Genomic DNA, 21,612 nt, shown 5'->3' on the forward strand with positions numbered 1-21,612 from the left:
GAAAAGATGTGCAGAGAGGATGACTAAGTGTTAAATACCCCAAAATATGCACCTTTAACCCTTGTGTTGTCCTTGGGTCAAAATGACCCGCAGCTGTGTTCAACCAAGTTCTATTTTATTTCTATGTTTTTATATTTTTTGGGATCATTGGTCATCATTCTTTAAAGAAACCCTCACAGCCTCCTTGTCACCAATGATCCCAAAAAATATGAAAATAAAATAGAACTTTATTGAACACAGCTTCGGGTCATTTTGACCCAAGGACAACACAAGGGTTAACCCCGTTACATTTACCCCGTTTACTAAAAAAGACTAAAAGCTTGGGAGTTTTTTGTTTGTTGGACTCTTCCAGTGAAAATATTATGCAGCACAGTGATTCAACAAGTATGTGCCTCTATAGAAAACAGAAAAGATAAGAAACTGATGTTTTGTATGGACTTTTATTACTAAGAGATGAGCTATTGCTTCTGCTGCTGTGGTATTTTAAAATGGTTCACACTGTTTAAATCCAGGTTTGTGATTTTAAATGATATATAATTTGATATCGAATTTGAATGGGCTGAAGGCATTCAAAATACAGCAGCACAGTCTTCACTTTTGTTAAAGGGTTAAGCGTAGCAGACAGTTTGGTATAGTGAATAATAATGTCAGTTCCTTTCACTGACTGGATGAACACTGTAATTTATTTCCGCAATATTAACGTAGTACGACTTTTCTCCGTCATTTTCTCTCTGTTGTTTGTGCGACACTTCCGAAAACATTACAGCAAGTAAACATGTTGTTTTTATCTTGTTCACTCTTCAAATAAAGGAGGGCAAGCTGAGCCTTTGCTTCATTTGGGCTTATTTGAGTCCGTGGAAATTATTTGATGAAAGTTTAATATCTTATGCCGCTGTGATCTCATTTAAAGGTTGCAGCTAAAGGTTTATAACATTATTCACTCCTCGAAACAGAGATAATTCCTTTAGTGATGCCTTTTAACTCCTTTCCAGTGAAGCATTAGTAGATTTAGGGATGCAGACTTGTTTAAATTCAGGAAAAGGAAGTTCATTGGGTTTGGGACTTTTGGAACTTTAAAGAAAAAGAAAGACAGTGCTCCTCATAATGTATCTTGAAATACCTTCACACAAGTTTTCTCAGATAGTGGACAGAGAACTCTACCAACAGGCATTTTGTGATTTCAATTCTTGTTATTTAAATTGAGTTAAAGCTTTTGACCCCAACAATTTTTGCAAGTTAACGTCAAATTCCACAGTACACTCATGTTTTCTGGATTGTAATGAGTTCTGCAGCCTGTTCAGCTGAGATCTCACTTATAGGAGCATTTGTTGGTTAAATAGCAGAAATACTAAAACTGTCGGTGAATTTAAGCTACAAATTGAATATAACGTCTGAGGAGAATAAGATATGAAATGTTGATCAAACATGGCAAACAGTGAGGCCCTGATGAAACTAACTCATTTTCAGTTGATTAAATTATATTTACTTCAGGAAAACAAATTCTTAATTTTCTTTTTAATCATGTTGGTGTGATAGAAAATACAGATACAAATCTGATGTCTTTTTTTTCAGGTTCAAGTTCTCCAGCACAAATTAAGTTGGGGACATTGGGCCTCATTCACTAAAGTGTGTATGCACAAATCTATGGTTAAACCGAGTCTACGAACTTTTGACGCACAAATCTGGGATTCATCAATATCTTCTTTCCTGAATTTGTTCGTACTCTGCGAACAAATTTAGGATGACCTCAGACCATGCGCACGAACAAATGATGCACCCAAACATGTCTGACTGCATCTGTTTAAACAGACGTCGATATTAACCATGTATATAAAGCAATACAGCAGTTAACAGTCTCTTCAAATCAGCTGTATTATTCATTCCTGGTTCATTTGCTTAATTGCTGTCTTGCCAAGATTTAAACGAAACAATCAACACCCCTCTCATGTCGTAAGATATGAAGCTACCACCGGCAGCCTGTTATCCAATTAAAAAATAGATTTCATGCTAAGTCAGGCTAAACAGCTAACCTGGCTCAGCCCAAAGGTGAAGAAGTAGTCCTACCAGCTCCTAAAAACTCATTTATTGTCTTGTTTGATGAAACAACAAAATGCTAAAAACAACCCATTGTGATTTTATAGTGGGCTATGATTAGGGTTAGGGTTAGTCCTGCACATATGCAGGACTTTTTTTGGCTGGGCCACCTAGTAAACTTATGTTAAAGTTATTGTGCCCAAAAAATAGTTTTAGAGATCATATTTGGCATATTTTTATTATATTTGGACCATGACAGACTAGCTGTTTTCCCATGTTTCCTTTATTTATGCTAAGCTATGCAGCCTGCTTCATATTTATTATACAGACATGAAATTGGTATCAATATTCTCATCTAGCTCTCGGCGAAAAACCTGCACATTTTCCAAAATGTCAAACTATTCCATTAGGTGAGTGCGTGCATACCTCCAGGTGTGTGTCTCTCTGTGCAAGCAGGCTTTGGATCTGTTTTGCCATGCCGCTAAACACCAGCTGTAAGTCTGCACCCTCAGCCTCCACCAGCTCGTCCCACTGTAGCGGCAGCACCATGCGAGGGTCCTGAGTCACCTGCAGCAAGGACAGTTTCTCACATCTCTGTGATAAGATCAATGTGCATGTGTGAAACCTGACACAAAACGGCGCATTTGGGGACAAACAATCAAGGCAGTGTAAGCGCTGTGTGAATACCAAGCATCTGTGTACAACATGATATTTCTCACATTTCTGTCTGGGAAGTGTGTCCAAAAATGTATGACTAATACATGCAAAACTAATGATCGTGTTGACGGGTTTGAAATGTCCTCGGGTGGAAGCCATATGAGCAGTAAGCAGGGGGTGCATCCATCCACACAGGAAGAGCACCTCTCACCTTTATGATTTATTAGGCTGAGAAACCTGGCAGAAAAAAAGGCTGGTGGGCAGCATGCTGTTACTGTAATTCAGACATGCTGGTGTGCAACATGCTGTTTTTGTAATGCTAGCCATTATTGATGGGGGGTATTTTTAAAAGAGTGCAATTTGGCCTTTATGCCTTATTGAAGAGGGCGGCCGAGAAAGACAGAATATAGATGAAGGAGAGATGGTGATGTGACAGAGATGGCAGTGGAGAGGTGGACATGAGGGTTGGAGAATCCATCCTACGGTGGCAGCAAGAGGCACCCAGGGGTCCTCCAGAGAATACCAGCAGAATGACAAGTAGCTCATTTTTTACACTTACCTTAAGCATCGGTAGAAGGAATAATAGTTTTACTCTCTCTGCCTACAGGCCAGACTGTGAAGAAATTCTTTGCTAAATCATATTTAGGAACAAAAATCCTCTTAGAAATGTCTCCCCTGGACCAAATCTCTTTATGCTGTGGGGCAGTCAGTGAAAGCATTTCATATTTCGGGGGCCCTTGATTTGATTAACTCCGCACTTACCTGCTGAATACAGCTGGCGATGGCTGACTGGGTCTCAATGTCCAGAGACTGGATCTGTTGAATGAAAGTTTCCTTCCTCTCACACTGCAGACGTAGGATGAAATAGAGTCAGGTTTGTGTGTGGGCTTCTTTTTATATCCAGGTGGGGACTCTAACCACAATGCGCACTAACGCATGTGGACACGTATCACTGTGGGGACAAATATTGAGCTCCCCAAGGGTAGAGTCTGCTTTTTGAGGGTTAAGACTTGGTTTTAGGTTTCAGATTCGAGTTATGTTGAGGTTAGGGTAAGAGATTGATATTTAGTTGTTAAGGTTAGGGTGAGGGGCTAGGTAGTGCAATATGTCCAGGAGAGTCCCCAAGGGGATAGCTAGACTGGCTCGTGTGTGTGTTAGATCAAAATATATCAATATAATTCAGTGTATCAGTCCAATGGTCTAGAGCTGAGATTAGTAAATTATGGAATTGAGTTAATCTGCAACTATTTTAACAATCAAGTAATTCTCAGTAATTTTTCAAGCAAAAATATCCATTAGTCACTTGTCTGTTCTTCCAAAAAAAGGTCTCTGAACAAGTACTTATGCCTTCAGAATAATTTGAAAGAGGTATATTGCCATGAATTGAAGTGTGGGAGAAGAGAAAACTTTGACATGTAAATGGGCTTCGATAAAAACTCAGGTGATCGCTGAAGTCATTAGAATTCATTCTTTGGGGACCTGCGATCTCTTTATCAAGTTTCTTGATCATCCATCCAATAATTACTTTGCTCTGGACCAAAAGACAGGCAGACTGATGGCACTTCTAACATCGCAAAAGGATTAAATATTTAAGATCAGTAAAGCAATAACTGCTGGTTGTATGCAGGATCAGTAAAACAATATTAGTGGCATTATCACCCTCAAAAAGCGTGATGGTCATGTAAGTGTGTGATTACCTGCACTGCACATCCTAATAAGAGCAGCAGCAGTCGCCTGAGCTCTTCCATGGCTGCCTCTGAGGACACGAAAATAGCTGTCATCATCATCATTATCATCATCATCTCCACCCTCCACCACCATCCTCCTTATCATTATCACCTTAATGTGCTTCACAGATAGCAGAGATATGGACTCATACATAAAGTATAATTACTTTCTTGCGGCTGAGAGACGTGGCACTGATAAGATCATGCTGTTATCATGTACCTGTTAGTGGGTCCTGCCCCAGAATGGCAACATTTGGGAGAGGCATCAGTATCAATTGCTGCAGGTCTTCCTGAAGAAAAAGAGGAAAGTGAGAAAGAGTTAAGTGCAAAAAGATTTTCTCAAGTGATCACCCGGCCATCCCCCCTGTCTACCCACAACAAGTCTGGACAAACAACAACAGCAAAACTTTCCACCCAGCCTGCTGCAATTTGTTTTGTAAACACAGAAGGGATACCTGATAAGAACATTTTATTGTTCTTCCAGGTCAAGGAGGCTCTGTGTAAATCACACTTTCTGTATTTCAGCGTATCTCCTTTTATAGATGTAATATAAACAAACAAAAAAGATTAGATCACTGATGGAAGCTCATCATAGATATATTGGTATTGGTTTGCTGGTTTGTAAGATATAGCCAAACAGAAACGCCAAGGGTATCATGAATGAAACAGCATCTCTATTACACTGTTTCTCCACCTCTGACTATGGTTGTGCTCCAAAAGGCATATTTCCCTTAGTACACTCACATATAGTACTCTTACATGTTAGGATTCTTGTGTAGGTGTTGTCTCAAACTGCATATTGCTGTTCTGCACTTACCAGAAATAACCATAGCATTTGATTGCATAACCTGCCAACATATCTGCTGGCTTTAATTATTTTAGCAAGAAATTATTTTTGTGCCCGCTGTGTAACACACTCAATAAACACATCGATGGCCTCTGTTGTGCACCAGCTGCAGCTTCCTCAGACGCCTTAATTTCAAAATTCTTTACATCAATGGTCCTTCCTGCGTAGTCAAGATGGCAACCGTTGAGTGTGAAAGGTGTCCAGCGTTTCACACTCAATTTTTGGACCATTTTGAGTGCAACATCTGGGTACTTGTAGTGCACTACGTGCTTCTATATTTAAGAGTGTGAATGCATTTAGGTACTCAAAATTTTGAAGGTTAGTCTGTAAGCAAGGCATTAGCAACACGGCAAATGTTTTAGCTGTAAAATGTCCAGCTCACTCAGAATATACAATATTTTAGTCACAATTCTTAAACAATAAATCTTAAGGGATGCTTTTTCCAAAACATTTGTTTACCATGAGTCTTGGTGCCCTAAGAGTTGGTCACATAATTGCAATGCACCCAGTTGAAGTAGGGCTGTTTTTTAACACATCATCCCCCGTCTCATTTCCTGTCAGCTACACTGTGACTTTGAAATTACATGCCTAAAAAAAAAAAACTTCTCAGTATGCACTATAATTTTGTTCCCAAATTAACAGAGATCATTATATTTGTACCATGCAGGTAAAATAAGCTCTTGATTTTTTTTAAATTTTGATTTCAGTTTTGTTTTTTGCCTGGTTTTGTGCTAGACAACATTTATAATGCGTTTCAGAATAAATGGAGCGATTCAGGACAAGCAGAAGGCCCACCAACACTGTGGTCAGCTCGTTTCAGCGAGTTGTAATTTGTGCTTTGAGCTCTTGGACAAATCTCCTGGCAGACTCGAATGAATCAAGCTGGACCGCAGACGCATCAGAGATTCCCCGTCCAGAAATCTGGCTTCTCTGGCAGTAAAAACAAGTATTTGTCATGTGGACCTGGAGCGCTTCGCTTCTAATACATTGCCATCTAGTGCAGCACAAGTGTAAGCATCCTGTTACTTTATTTGCTTGGTCTTCAACTCAGAAAAGACCGGGGGAAAAAAACTTCTCTGTTAATTAGAAATCTTTCTGTCAAAGAGCCACTCACTGATATTGGCTCGCTTCGTTCCCACCTGCTACTGAAAGCGTGTCCACACCCTCCCGCAATCCATCAACGCAAAATCGCCAGAGTACAGAAGCAAGTCACAATTACAGCTCTCTCTGTTGCTTACTGTAATTTATAAACTGTACAGCGAGAAAGGCAATGTACCAAGAGGCAGGGACTCCCTTTAGCAAGGAGCATGTGCAGCCAACCTTACGCCTGTGCTCCTCCGGGGCATGCCGGTTATTAGCCACTGCCGCCCTGAGCTGGTCATCGTGCAGCTCCGGGTTTCTGATGCCAAACAGACTTCAGCAGGAGATTAGCCAGACTGAAAATTATACAGAAGCTGCTTGTTGTTGTTGGCATGCTAATGTCCTTGCATGAACTATTCCCAGTCTGGCAGGACAGCCAAGATACACACTGGGATGTTTTTGCTGAAATCCCTCCTGCACTCTATTTTACACATCACACAATAATACACCCTGCCAAAGTAAGAGATTAACTATATGCGCAATACACGATGCAATTATCTGTGTTATGCTGTGATTTCCAGGACAGTTGCACTCCAAGTTAATTTCCAGAGGAAGTGAGGATTTTTCCTGTGATATTATAGCAAAAAAAAAAAAAAAGTAGTTAGCCACCACCCCTCTGTGTGTCTCAGAAAATAATCCAATGCTATATACAGTAGTCCTGAATTTGTAATAAACTTATTCATCAAGCTGCTAGCTACAGTTGGGAGGAGAATTAAAATCCATCTGCAACATTATTTTTTTCCAAATTCCATCTTTGTACATTATGTTGTTTGGAGTGGTGCTGGTTTTCATTTTACCCACAGACTGGCTTTTCCTATTTTCTTTTTTCTTTTTTTTGGCTCTTAAACTTTATGCAAACCAGATTAGTTGAAACATAATTTATTGGATGTTCAGTAGCCTTAAAAATGTCAGGCTTTGCCAAGGACAGAGACCTACAGAGAAATACAGAGGGTTCAAGAAATTAGTAGTCAAAAGAAATTAACATTTAAAGTCCCATTAACTGAAGGTTGGAAAGTAAGTGTCTCATTTAAAGGCATTAAAGGATTTTAGATGGAGTAAAAAAAGAAAAGAAGAGATTAAAATAACAAAACAGAACAGAATACAGTAACATACAATACAGTAGAACGTAATAAAATAGAACAGAACAGAACCCATAGAATAGAATAGAATAGAATAGAATAGAATAGAATAGAATAGAATAGAATAGAATAGAATAGAATAGAATAGAATGAGAAAAGGGCTCTTAAAGGACGCCTTCACATCTGTAGCATCTACATCTACAGCTACATCTAAATTAAACCTACCCAGGCTGCATAGTGTTGCTGTGGCTGAAGCTCACCAAACTCTTGTCACTGTATCACACTCTCTCTATATATCTCTTTATACACAGAGCCAAAAAGCATCCAAAAAAAGTCAGTGAGAAGTAAAACTGTGACCAACGTGGAACTAAAGGTGCACTGCGATGTCAGAGCGCACCTGGTGAAATTCTAGTGTGACGTAGAATGATATGATATGAGCTCCACAGTTGTTGTTGTTGTTGTTGTCTTGTGTCGCTCAGCGCTTTCAAGGGACATTAGTGACTCACTCAAAATTAGGAAGTGAAACCATGTAGACTCGTGTTTTTGTGTTGTGTGACAAGCTAAGCAGCGCATGCTCAGTCCACCTGACTGGTGCTCGGCGATGCTTTCTTTGCTGAGAACAGAAAGAATGGGGAAAGAATTGTGTCATTTCCTTATATGCCACAGGCGCCTACAATGCACATTATGAAACGCACAATCCTGAGAGCTATTTGATAGATTTGTATTCTCTTCCCTTCCCTAGCCACTAACCACAGCTGCAGATAAATAAGTCAGCTCGCCACTCCTACATTTTTTTCTCACCCCATTTGGCTGATAATAAGCAGGGCGATGTCTACTGAGGACATGAATTTTCTGTTTTATCTTTTCTTTCGTGCAAATGCTCTGTCACCCCCTGACTTCACTTCAAACTTTGTACAATATCCTCAGGCAAAATATTCATCGGTTAAGACTGACTGTTGAGCTTCCTCTCTTGTCCTCTGTTGTTACTACCTTACAGCAAGACAACTGCTTCTCCAGCCCTCCTCCGTCACCCCCTCTCCCTCGCCATTTGGTGTGGCCCTGAGTTATGTTTTAGAAGGAGATTTTACAATACTTTTCAACTCATAATGAGCTGGGAGTCATTTCAGTCCATCCACAAAAAAAAAACATTGTCAGTGTTTGTTTTTTACCATAGAAATGCTCCAGAAAGTGAATAGGGCTATTCAAAACAGCAGATGGAGCTCAAACCAGTCAGAGCATTTCCAAATGATTGGGTAGCCTGAATCACTGTGTCACAGGTTTGCTTCAGTATCTCTGTGTAAGGTTTTACCTTATACTGTCGAGATATTAATGATAGAGTTTGACAAGGTATCAGAATATCCAATTAGGCTTTGTTGAGCTTCTACAGAAATTAAACTTTCACAAGAACAATTCAAAGGAATAGTTTGACATTTTGGAAAATAAATGTATTCACTTTCTTGCTGAGAGTCAGATGAGAAGATCGATACCGCTTTCATGTCTGTTTACTACATACTGGGCTAGAGCTACATAGAAAACAGGGAAAACAGCTAGTTCAGCTCTGTTAAAAAAAACATCAACATAAAAACAGTCAGATACCAGCACATTTAAAGCTCATTAATTAACACGTTATATCTAATTTTCTCAGTGTGGTCTTTACCAGACTATTTCCTGCCCCGGAGCTCAGTCACCTCCAAGAAATGACTTTTTACGCTGTGAATTTCAAACAAAGATATTAAACACAAGAATAAGCTGTTAATTGGTCAGCTATACAAGTGTTTACAGGCAGTTTTTGTTTCATTTGGACAAAATGAGGTTGTTTACCCATTTCCAGTCTTTGTGCCTACTCCTGCCTGGAGCTTAATAATTTTTTTACACGCGGCATCAATCTCCTCATATAACTCTCTGCAAGAAAAAGAATCAACATATTTTTGTGACAGTTATCCAAAATTAAAATAATTCAGAGTAAAGAAGACTGACTTTTTACAGCATGTTTGACAGCAGTGTTTTATAATCCAAAACTGAAAGACACAAATGATATGAAGGGAAATTAAGTTAACTTGAAGTTGAAAACCAGATTTCTTGCTTGTTTTGATGCCACATGTATGCACGTCAAGTTTTTAAAGTGTTACATCCAGCAGATGTGGAGCATCATCAGCTTTTTTACTCTTACTTCTGATCACTTGATGGATGTGAGTCTAATATTTACATCTAGCTCTGTTTTGGTTTCCACCAACTCCTGAGGTAAATATCTGGCACTTTGGATGCTAAATGCTCCACTATGTTCACCACATAGTCGCTATCTTTATCTGCTATAACTATATCATTTTTTATACTCAAAACTGTTGGACTGAAATTGTTTCCAAAGCTTCATAGAGTCGACTATGAGATGGAGAAATAGGGTCTGTTGTTGTTTTTTCCAAATATCGTGCTAATTATGCATACAAATGTAGTCATCTGTACTAGATCTGATTTTAAATAGAAATACAAATTTAAATTTAAAAAATTCTGAAGTATAATTTAAAAGGTGCAGAGTTATACAGTTGAGTATTTTATCTCAGCTATCAAAAGACAGTGCCCTGCTTAAATGGACTGGAACATTATACATTCCCGGGGTTTTTCCTTGTCTGAAACTCTTGAGAAGACCTGTGCATGCTTTGCTGGCTTTCAGCACATTGTCCTGATTTGACTCCTGGTGATTTGGGCAAACACCGAAATCCCCCCCCCCCCCCCCCCCGTGATCCTCCCCTACCTGGTAGAACGCTCGAAGATGTCGATTTAAAATAGAGAAGTTCTGGACTCTCAGTATGTGGTCATCTCTCCCCCTGTCGTACAGCCGCTCCACCTTGGGGTTTGGGTCTCTGGGCAAACACAGAAAAAACACAGTGGTGTATTTACCGCAGCTTGATCAAAAAGCCCAGCACCGTGTCTCTCCAGATGAGAAATTCTTATGCAACAGTACATTTAAGCAGGCAGTGAATGAAATATTAATGAGCCCAAGAAGCAGGCAGTGAGAACCCACATCCAATTATTTGTTGAAATAACGTGGCTTGGGTCAAGCCAAATTAATCAGCTGTTCGACAAATACTGACTCAGATCTTGTCTTGTCAGTTAATAGACTGAAGGTTGTCCTTCTGCTGAAATTTGAACATGAAGATAAGGAATTCAGCAGAGATGACTAACAGGATTGCACAAGTCCGGAACCCCTGTTTTATAATTTACTGGAAATTTGTGGGTCATACATTTATACCATCCTTTCACACACGCTGCAGAACAATGTGAAGCTATGAAAGGGAGTGTGATAAATGTTACATCACATTTTACGCAAGGAAAGAACAATGCCACGACTCTGCAGCCATGCAAATAACTCAGAGGCTGAAAGTTTTCACAGTGATAAAGAAAGTATAAAAGGTTCACCACATTCAACATCTCAGTTTAGTGTGTTAGCATGCTAACAAAACATTTAAAAAAATTGTTTTTGAATTTGTCTAAAGAACTGGATATATCAAATGCCGACCTAACAATGGTGCTACATTTAATGTCAATCAAAGGGATTACAGCTCATCCTAAACAGGACATAAATTGCCGTCCATGCTGTTCGCATGGCTAAAAACAAGTCATACACAGACTACTTAATTATTGCTTTTTAAAATATACTGTTTTTCAGGAATTGTCTTCCTTTATTTGATAGATGTAGTAGGATGTTTTAAAATAAGCTGGACACGGCACTGCTTCCTTAACAAATTTGTTCTTGTTGTCGCTCATGGTATTGCAACAAAAATATTCCTAGCACATCCATTCACTTGAGTGGACGGCATCTTTGGGTCCGGTATCCATCTCTCCTTAATATATCCATGGTAGAGATGGGAAATGTAGGACAACAGATTGAAGTATGGCAATGGATTTGTTAAAAGAACACAATATTGTACTCCTGCTGGTTTTTCCCAGTGGTCATTCTTGGAAGTGCAACAGAAATAAATCCTTTGTTGCCCAAAAAGTATTTTGAGCATTATAAAAGAGTAAAACTGTTGATAGCACATAACCGAAAACAAGGTTGGTTTGTACTCTTTCTTTTATCCTCCACATTGTCTGCCACTTGAGCTCAATTTACATTGTTTACATAACATTACTGTCTCAACCACCAGGACACACCATCTTGATGTTTTTTAATGTACTGCAGTATAGTTCAATTGAAGAATCCAATGTAGGACCATTTCTACATTTGGACTTGCTAGCAAAAGGGATTTTTGCAACTGACAGCTACATTGCAGGAGTTTTTCAGTTCTCAAAATGCCCTACAGTAAATTACCACTTACACTTTCTTTTTTTAATAATTATTTTCATATTTGTTCTTATTAAATCCAAATTCTTCTCTAACATTACAGCTTGAGTGAACCAGGTTCCCACAAGTTCATAAAATCTCTTATTCTACCTCTCTAGTGGTCACTTTTACCCAGTAGTGGAAGAAGTATTCAGATCCTTTACTTAAATAAAAGTACCAAAACAGAAATGTAAAAATACTCCATTACAAGTAAAAGTCCTGCAAAAAAAAAAAAACAGGAGTATTAGCAGCAAAATGTTGTTCAAGTATTAAAGTAAAGTACAGGTTTGGTCCCTCTGATTGATATACTATATGTGACATCATTAGATTATTAATATTTAAGCATCCGTGTGCCAGTTGCATGTTACTGCAGCTAGTGCAGTTGGCGCTATGAATTACTTTATATAGTTTTAGAAACAGGGACAGCAGATAAATTTGATGATTTGTCAGATTATTACTGGGAGAAGAAAAAATAAAAAAACTAAGCTCTGGTCAACAAATCTCTTTTCGGTTTTGGACTTTCTGAGCTATTGACTCATTTGAACATTTGCTAAAATGAAACCATGTCAGAAATGTAGAGGTAAAAATTACTATTTAGTGGAGCTGCTAACAACTCATAGACATCTGAGATGTGACCTGACAACACAGATTTTTGTAAGACGTCAGAAGCCAAAATGGCCGGACACTATTGGTTTCATCTTTAACAATGTGTCGTATTTTAAAAGTTTTTTTTATAAGGTAGCTCAAACTTGTTACAGTGGCTGCAAGGCAATGAAGCAAAAAATACTGATCAATCTTACATGACCCTCATGATCTCATTGAGAAAAATCCCATTGGTCAACTTCAGGTAGCGTTCTCGGGCACTCTGGGAAACTGAGTTGACTTCCATGTACTGGCTGTAGAGCGGGATACTGTCCTCACTCTCCACTATATCCCCAAACAGCTGAACCTGCAAGAGACAGGGAGAGTGTCGTTTTTTAAAGTGAACCAAGTAGTGGACAAAGACAAGACAGAGACAGGAGCAGAAAATAGGAGCAGAGGACGAGAGACAAGGAGGGAAATGGAGAGGTGCAAACATTTTCACACAGGAAGCCACTTGAATCGGTGCACCTGTCTGAACAGGTGGGATCTGTGCTCTCACACTGGGAAGCACTTCACAGTGACAGGCAGCCAAGGAGGCCTGCAGCCAAGGTCTCTCTCTGCTAAGATGAGTTGTGCCAATGCAAATTGCAATATAATGAGGTTTATTCCCACCTGCACTTTCTAAAAACGGCCCTGTCGGTAAACAGAGTAACAAGCTCAAGTCACTTCAGCTGATAGGGTGAAGCAGAGCAGCTCGAGACCCTGTACGATAGGGTGAACTGGGTGGCAGAGCGGTTTCAGTGGATGTCCTTCAGCATACGAGAGGCAAGGTGAAAGCTCTCATGTCAGTGAATAAGTGACCTGCTGAAGCGCCCTTGACCACATTCGAAACCTCTGCCAGCTGCAGGCATTCTGTTGAACCTGACCTCTGACCTCCTCTTTGGAAGGGGGCAACAGCCAATGAGAGCATCTACTTTATATCATAAACACTGCTCATTGACCGGAAGGGAAAATCCTCTCTTGACTGGTTTCCCATGTGGAAAAACCCAGCTGGAAATGTGGTGTTACAAATGCAATAAATACTCAACTGATTTTAGTAAGACTGTGTTCTCCTGAATACACAGCAGAAAGCACTGTGTTGTTTTCAAATCAGAAACAGCCCAAGTACACGGAAGTGTCAAGGGTAGGAAAAAATAAAAGTTGGTCACTAAGAGGCAAGGGAAGCTGCCAAAAAGAGAAGTAAAGTGTTTGCGTTTCTGTACACAATACAAGAAGGCACTGTCAAGGGTGTTATTCATTCAAGTCCTACTTTTAGATTTATTTGGGTGAATAGATGTAGAGTGCACGAAAAGAAAGTATTTCTGACTGGAGATAATTTGGCCGCAGAAACGGTCCCTGGCTAAAGCAAATTTCTGCCTATTTTTTCTACATCATTTTCCTGTTCTGTTTTTATTCTCCTCTCTCTGCTTCTAGAAATGATGACCTTTCTTCTAACTCAAAGTGATAAATGATAAATGACGTACCCATTGCGCCAACGCACTTTCCATGAATTCCTCGATCATCTCCTTAATGTTATAGTCCATTGTTGTGTTACGAGGCCCTTGAAACTCCTCAGAAGACAGTTAATTAAAAAAAATATGTATGATCAACTCTGTAGTGAATCAAAGAGAGAAGAGTCCATCTTGCGTCAAGTGAAGTACTTTGACATTTCTGCGGCCCTCCCCCTCGCTCTCTCTTCCTCTCTGACTGATTTGTCAGTTGGTTTCATTGCAAAACCACACCGGAATTTTTCAAAACGCATGTTTTTTTTTAACACACCCTGTATACGTCACCGCACATATTTCCTGTATGGTTTAAATTATGAAAAGATGACGAAACGCAGCCTATATTATATATGTATTATATCCCTGCATGCAGGAATAGATGGTGTTTGATTTGGACGGTGGAACGGGCCCATTTCCGCCTGTGCGCTTTAATATGAAAATAGTTTTCAAAAAGTTTTTATTCTCCCAAATTATTCTCAAATATAAAACATTTACCTCGTGTCGTTTCTCGACAACTCATTGATCTCATGTCTGTAAAACTACGGTGAAGGTTTTACCACAAACTTGTCAGAGCTGTAGCGTTTTCAGAGTTCCCCATATAACAGGTGTAATTCAAGCACTGTGCAACCCTGACCTCTGCTGGTTGAAAATAAAGTTCCTGTTTCCTCGTTTTAGAATTATGATTTGCGTCATTGTTTTCATAATTGCTAGGGGAAGTATAACCATAACCAAGCAGCACTGCTTTTATTTAGGTGCTGTATTACATGTTGTAGAGACTCAGTGCAGCTGGGTTAAAATGGTCACATAAAGCTCTTTCTATCTCTCTGAGATGTGTAAATTATTATTAATGTGGTATTTATGTAACCCTACCTTGATAAATTGGTCTAACTTCTTGTTCCCCTTAATTACTGAGAATCTTATATTTAAGGTCTGATTTTTAAAAAATGCTCTGAAATTATAGTCTGTTTTTTTAAACATCTTTTATGCTTCCTTTATATATTCACTTTGTTGTGTTGTAATTAGACTATTTAAGAGAACCAGCTACAGTTATCCTCTATGACATAGAGGATGAAAGTTAAAAATTGACATAGAGTCTATGTCAACCTCAGCTACCTGGTTATGTTTTAAAGATCATATCTTTCTGCAAACACTGAGAGTCCGTTCATCTGTTTCTTAAGAATCAAATAAGACATTCATTGAATTTATTCTGTGATAGAGTTTTATTTAAGAAGAAGGAGCACACATTGGATATACCTGCAGTAATAGGACAGATCACCATGAGATATTCTTGGCAGATAAAACGCATTTTAAAAACTGTTCTACCTGGCAAAGCAACATCCAACATGTTGTATGAGTGTGTTGTTTCTGTGGCTGTATGACAGAGTGCGTTCCTGTGTGCTGATACTGCTTGTGCAGCAGTTCTGGGATTAACTACACCAGGATTATCAGATTGTTTCAGAGCTGCTAGAATAGACACGATGACAGCTTCATATAGGGCACACACACACACACACACACACACACACTCACACACACACAAGCACATATACACAGAAAGACACGCAGTTAATCCAACGCTCCTTGTTGAACTCAGATAACCCATTGTCCGTTTAAATACACCTCTATTATTTGACATGTACAAAAGGAAGCCGACAATACAAAGCAGTTAAAAACTTCTACCTTTAATTCACGTGCGATGCCAGTTTAACAGGTTCCTATGCATTTCATTGCAGTTTAGTACAAACTCTACAGCTGTGAGATGACTAATACATTGCACATGGAATGAACTTTAGTATCATGTCATTGTGACCTTCTCAAATTTGAGTCAAAAAATGTCAAAACAAGTTAAATATGTTTCTGTACATTTAAGATACACCTGTTTAAACTGAATCTACTCTCCTCTAGATACAACAAAATGTACTACACATCTCCTGAACAGATTCTTTGAGGGTCACACATTCATGAGGAGATGTTGGTTTGGGTGCCTGTGCAGGGCCTGATAAGACTCCCTATGTGTTGCTCTGGTTTTGGCCATATGCAAGGGAGCTGCGGCTGTTGCATTGATGGAGCATAAATCAAGCCTAATGTGTCAAAACCCAACAGGTGTCCTACCTGCCACCACCCAGCTCACACAACCAGAAAACCTCAGACACATCCCCCCTGCATCCCTTCCTCCTTCGTTTGTATTTGGATCATTTTTCCCTCTAGCTGGCAGGAGTCTTTTCATCTGAAGCTCCAGGGTCTTCTTCAGCAGCGTTGGGGTCAGTCTGCATAAACTTTAGGATGTTGAGGACCTTGGCTTTGGCCTCCTCAAAAGTTTCCTTCAGACCCTTCTCGAGGAGATAACCCTCACTGTCACCCTCTGGGTCCTCCAGAGCCATGGCTCCTTCCACGGCCGTCTGCAGGAACCGCAGGCTCAGCAGCACGGACATCTGCACAGAAAGAAGAATTAAAGATACTGTGAAAACGGGGTGTGAAATCTGTTAGCAGAAAGTGTTTATCTACAAATTTCATGATCAAATGGCTTCAGATACTCATAAAAGCTGATTCCTCAAGAGGAGCATCAACTTTGTTAAATCATAGATATGTAGATTGATTAAAGGTACTGTTAAACACACTATGAAGGACTTAGCACTCTGACACATGCAGATTTTAACATTGGCATTTCCTGTACAATTTCACCCTTCTTAGCTGAGTGTATTTATGTTTTTTAATGCTACGTTTATGGTCTCCATACCCTGTGTGAGCCAGATCAAAGACTCACGTTCATTGATTTGTAATGAACAGTAAAGCTTTTATGGTATAGTAGAGAGGCATATTTACTCTGATGATGGAAGAATCAATGAGCTCTTTAGGAAATATATACATTTTGAGCATGAAGATGAAACCTAGGGTCAGTTTGAGTGTCCTTTTAAAATACATACTCCCACTTGTGAGTGTAGAAAAAATGTAAAGTAGGGAATTGTTTCTATTTTCTTTTTCTTTTTTTTTAAGGATAATCTTTTAATGTTTTCCCATTTCAGATTCTAATTATTAAGGTTAAGATTTGGGTACCTCAACTTAAACTCTGCAGTTTCCCCTCAGTCAAGTTGAGGGGATACTCTCACCAAAATACTAATAATACTGTGGAGGTTTTAATGTTTTGTAAAGTAAAACATAAGGTCCAAGTCACTTACACGAAATAGGAATTTCCCAAAACTCTGAAACTAAATATTGCTGTTGTCTTAGTTTTATTGCAGACAGTGCTATACAATTTTTTTTTTAATCTTTGTCTGATGTGGGACAAAATGATTGCGCAGACTTTTAGTTGAGAAACAGACATTATTCAGCTGGGCTTGATGCCTTGGTAACACGGCAGCGATCTGTCCCTGTTAAAGGGGAGCAGAGAAACCTCAACAGTGATCTGTTGCATTTCAAAATATAGATTGTCTGTTTAGCTGTGGGCAGTGTGTGAAGTGATGCTTTGTTAAACGTGTATGAACATCATGTTCCAGCCCGTGGCAATGTTTGTTATTTGAATAGAATGGGCCGTCAATACTGTTATTTTGCAAAGGAGTGAAAGTGCATGTTTGATTAAAAGGCAGGAATCAATGTTTGCCAGTGAGGTTTTCTGTCTGTCTGTTGTCATGGCAGTCTGTACATCAGTAGACAACCATCATGATTAAAATTAATTTTTTTTTGCTTGTGTGTCGAGGTAATTTTGGGACAGGTGTGAAAAACTTCCTCCCACACTGACAGATACTTGGAGAAGGACACTTTTAAACGTTGACCATATTTTCTTCTGTTTGAGGACAATCACAAAGTACCTGGAGTGTTGTTTTAGTTAACCCACCTGTATCAAGATGACTGACAGCACACCAGGACCAGTTGAATTCATCAACTCCATGTAGTAGTCGGTCAGGGCCTGCCTACATCCACGGCTGTACAGGTTGAGCTCCTCTGTCTGGTATTCGTAGTTGAAGTGGGCATTGTTATCTATCAGGTGGTACTGCATGCAGGGGCGAGGGGAGGACGGGTTACAGCAGCTGAAAGGAACGCCATCCAACAAGTAACGGCTGTCCACATTACTCCTGATACGACTGGAGATAGAGAGGGGAGGGACATTATGAAAACCGGTCGTAGAAACAGATTAAAAAGAGACAGAAATGGGTGAAGAGTTAAAAGGACACAAGGGGAGAATTGAAGGAAGTTAGGAAGCAAATTCATCCCATGGAAGGTAAAGCAGAGAAAATGTTAAAAGCAGTTAAAGGTCTGACTATCATCTCAATGCACACTTGAGGAGAATTGAACAGTGCCCCTTTATATGTCCATCATGTCACAACCTTCCTGTTTGAGCTTTCATTTTCACTTATTTTGTCTTTGACCAACCTTCTGTGCTTGCTTCAAGACTAACCTTTCCATCCATATCTGTCATTCTCTTCAAAAGTAAAGGCCAGATCTATTTTTAATACACTCTTCCTCTACTCTTCTCATCATTTCTTCTCCCTCTCTGTCTCCTTCCTTTCTCCACAGCATATTGTTTGACCTTTTTGGATGTGAAGACTACTTATCTGTCACTCATATTTCCCTTTCTTCTCCTTCCTGTATACCCCTCATCAGTCCAGTTTCTTCTCTCTCTCACCTCCCAACGTCCCATAACTTGTTGATCCGTAATTGTCATTCACTCACTCCTTGACGTCCTTGGAAGTGTAGTCCAGGTATCTGTTGCTGACCCACTGAACCTCAAACCAGTCCTTGAAGTTGTTGTTTCCACAGCAGCGAAACTCCATCTGCAGACGATCAATGGTCTCTTTCTGGAAGCAGCGGCCGGGCACGTCTGTATCCTTGTAGAACCGGATACCATTCCTCAGGCCCACCTGACAGTGCAGAGAGAGGTGAGTGAAAGGAAGGAGGTAAGCTCTAATCCCCAAATATATTATAAATAAATCAAATCAACTAGTTGTTTCAAAGCAGCAGAATGTTTTCTTACATCCTGAGAGATGCACACATAGTTTTGTCCTGTCTGCACCATGGAACAGCTTTTTTTCTAGTACAAACCCCCTGACAGTCTCTATTTACCTCTTACATTTTAGACAGCTGGCTGACTCCTTCAGAAACTTAAGGATATGTTGTGCTCAGGGCAGATCTCTTTAACAATTGTGTCCTCCTTTCAGGCCTTACTGACTTTACCCGCTGACCTCTCATCTATGAAATCATCACCCAGCCTCGTGACCCCACCTTCAGGGACTCTTCCAGGTGTCCCTGCAGGGCGTAGCTGAGCACCACCACGGCGATGAGCATATAACAGAGCAATGCGGCTGTAGCAAACCAGCCCAGCAACAGGACCTTCCAACGGGGGAAGCGGCTTGCGTCCAGGGAGTCCTGACACACTCGACTGGCAACCCAGTTGGTGCCGATGGAGGCCAGGCCCACTATCATCAGGATGTTGGGCACCACATGGATCTCTGTGTTGTCCATCACCTCAAGAAAAGAGCACAGTCAAAGATAATAATTGCCACAAAAGCACCAGCCAACTGCAGGTCAGTTTGTCATTTCCTCTCCCCACTTCAGCAGGTAATAATCCTGCATTCTATTAGCCTTATCTGTTCTAAAAATGACCTTGGCAGCCAAGAGATTCAATTAGCTGCTGATATGCTGGAATCCACCGCTATATGGCAATATGATGATACATTTTATGAATTGCCCCTGTTACAGCAAAAGTCAATTATGGACTGAGTTTATTATGGGCTGAGTTTTCAAAAGCTTGCCAGCCACAAAGCACCTTTGCCTCATTGTTGTTTTAAAATTACCATTTAAGACTTACAATTAACGCGCAGTACTTCCACCTCCTAACATCATCATGTAATGTCTGTCCAGCCAACTGTGGTTTATGACAAATAATCTCAGCCTCAGGGTACTATTGAGGAGAACTGATTTCTACTTCATGTGAAATAATCAGTGTTGTTGATGATAAAGTTCCATAAATTGTAAAATAAACTGCATAAGGTTGTATTTGTCGATTAGGTATTGAGGAGGATTTAGCTCTTCAAGATCTTTGAGCTTCCTGACACCATTTTATTGGTCACACAGCACTTTTTTTTTTTTTTTACATTTCACTCATTATAGTGATCTCTACACCACCTCAGCAACATGAGTTGTCACACAGCTAAAAGATTTAAAAAAAAATCTGATTCTCTCGCTGTAGATCAATAAATATCTGAAGGCATGCGTTCATGGCCTGCAGCTTTCCTGTGTGGCCAACTGAATATCAATTCTTCCAACTTTTCTGTGCACCATTCCTGAAGAGGTCATGACCTTCACATGCTGGTCAGATTAGCCATTTTCAACACACTCTGATGATTTTGGGGAAAACATTTTCCTGATGTTTTTTATAGAGCTGTTTAGCATACTGCACTAATGTAATTTAACATGCACAAATGTGTATGCTTACACTTGTATTTTGCGTGCTGTGTATTTGCATTTGTGGATTAAACTGTAGGGCTACGTTTAAATGAAAGTGGCAGATAAGAGACAGCACAGCAGACTCAGTAAACAACCAGGCAAAGGCAAAAGTCTGAGTTTATAATCCCATATTTGTTCAACTTTGAAAAATTCATGCAATGCTTTCAGACTTCAGCTCCACTTGGCCTCCTGTTTGACATTGCATTAATGTGTTTGCTTCCATGTGAGCATGCAGTATTTCGGTCTCCCTACCTCGGCCCTACGAAGGAGCTCTGTTTTAAGGTAAACCCCAAGACAAAAGATGAAGGCCCCGCACATCACCGCCAGCCAGGACAGCAGCCAGAGGCCCTGGGCCAGACGCACCCGCCTCTGCTGGGTGAACATCATCTTCAACAGCACCATGGCTCACTACCATGCACCGATCAGCACAAAGACAAGAGAAAAAAGTAAGAAAGAGGAAGCTGGTCAGAACAGTAAGGAGTCAAATCTGGTCAAAAATTTAGTATATCCATATATATATGACAGAGCTCACAAGAAGGTGTTTTTCAATATCGCATGGATTGTGCAGCTGGAATGGTGAGGGGTAAATGCAGGCCTTCCGCTAGTTCTTTGGTGAGTTATTAGCAGGTTGAGGTCATCTAAGTTGTTCCAGGTGGAGGGGATAAGAAGGTAGATCCCTGAGATGGTAAAGGACAGCGTCGACCTCAGAGGATAATCCAAACACTTTCACTTGGTTGCTGAAATTTGTCCCAAAAAGATTCTTTATAATCCAAATCAGTGCAGCAACACTGTGGGAAAATATGAGAAAAATGGTGATGAAATATGGAAAAGATAATCCTTTCCCAAAGATGACTGGTTTCGTCGCCCAAGCAGTTGGTCACACCGCCGTGGCCACCCCCCTTCAAGTGAAAACCAATGATTTCTTCTTCTTGGTCTGATGTGGTCTTTTGACTGTGCCCCTCTGGGTCTGTGCATGTGCGGCGCCCCCCTAAACCGCTGTACCCATGGTTGGAGGACACAGAGAATGACCAAAGTCAAGAGTTTGGAACCGTAATCCCCCCCTCAGAGTCCCTGGGATCCTATTAAAGTCCAGGGGCCAATGGGAAAGCAGGCCAGTGTCTGATCAGCAAACTTGTTCTGATAGACACAGAGTATGGGAGGGCCTATTGAATTGTTATGACAGGTGGACTTACCTGAAACCCATCCACATAGGCCCGGCACGATGGATGTCTCAGAAACAGAG

The 21,612-nt window shown here is 40.1% G+C and overlaps 2 protein-coding genes across 3 annotated transcripts in view; both read right to left on the reverse strand.

Moving 5' to 3' along the window:
* Positions 1–14,060, reverse strand: part of ccdc88b (coiled-coil domain containing 88B) — a 47,179-nt gene extending 33,119 nt beyond the window's left edge. For both annotated transcript variants that reach the window (XM_069694486.1, XM_069694484.1), the window contains exons 1-7: positions 13,908–14,060; positions 12,603–12,751; positions 10,234–10,342; positions 4,639–4,708; positions 4,389–4,447; positions 3,454–3,537; positions 2,461–2,601 (exon numbers count right to left, since the gene is read on the reverse strand). In XM_069694486.1, coding sequence (XP_069550587.1) covers positions 2,461–2,601; positions 3,454–3,537; positions 4,389–4,447; positions 4,639–4,708; positions 10,234–10,342; positions 12,603–12,751; positions 13,908–13,967 — 672 coding nt within the window. In that variant the 5' untranslated portion in view covers positions 13,968–14,060. The remainder of the gene's footprint in view (positions 1–2,460; positions 2,602–3,453; positions 3,538–4,388; positions 4,448–4,638; positions 4,709–10,233; positions 10,343–12,602; positions 12,752–13,907) is intronic.
* Positions 14,061–16,132: 2,072 nt separating this feature from the next.
* Positions 16,133–20,771, reverse strand: rom1b (retinal outer segment membrane protein 1b). The gene is made up of 5 exons (XM_069694165.1): positions 20,622–20,771; positions 19,146–19,388; positions 18,597–18,784; positions 17,761–18,007; positions 16,133–16,360 (listed from the first exon to the last, which is right to left on the reverse strand). The coding sequence occupies exons 1-5, from the start codon at positions 20,769–20,771 to the stop codon at positions 16,133–16,135; spliced, it is 1,056 nt and encodes a 351-aa protein (XP_069550266.1).
* Between the last annotated feature and the right edge of the window lie 841 nt (positions 20,772–21,612).

Source organism: Brachyistius frenatus, unplaced genomic scaffold (genome assembly GCF_029030835.1).
Source record: "Brachyistius frenatus isolate BFR_SWC_R1_liver_20210118 unplaced genomic scaffold, ASM2903083v1 Contig_17, whole genome shotgun sequence".
Taxonomy (NCBI): Eukaryota; Metazoa; Chordata; class Actinopteri; family Embiotocidae; genus Brachyistius; species Brachyistius frenatus.

Excerpts from the sequence above, each read along its gene's own strand:
- rom1b (XM_069694165.1), bottom strand. The coding sequence starts at position 20,771 with ATGGTGCTGTTGAAGATGATGTTCACCCAGCAGAGGCGGGTGCGTCTG. Across the intron at positions 18,785-19,145 it reads ACCTGGAAGAGTCCCTGAAG|GTGGGCCTGAGGAATGGTAT; the intron begins GTGGGGTCACGA and ends CTGCACTGTCAG. Across the intron at positions 18,008-18,596 it reads ACTTCCAAGGACGTCAAGGA|TCGTATCAGGAGTAATGTGG; the intron begins GTGAGTGAATGA and ends CTCTATCTCCAG.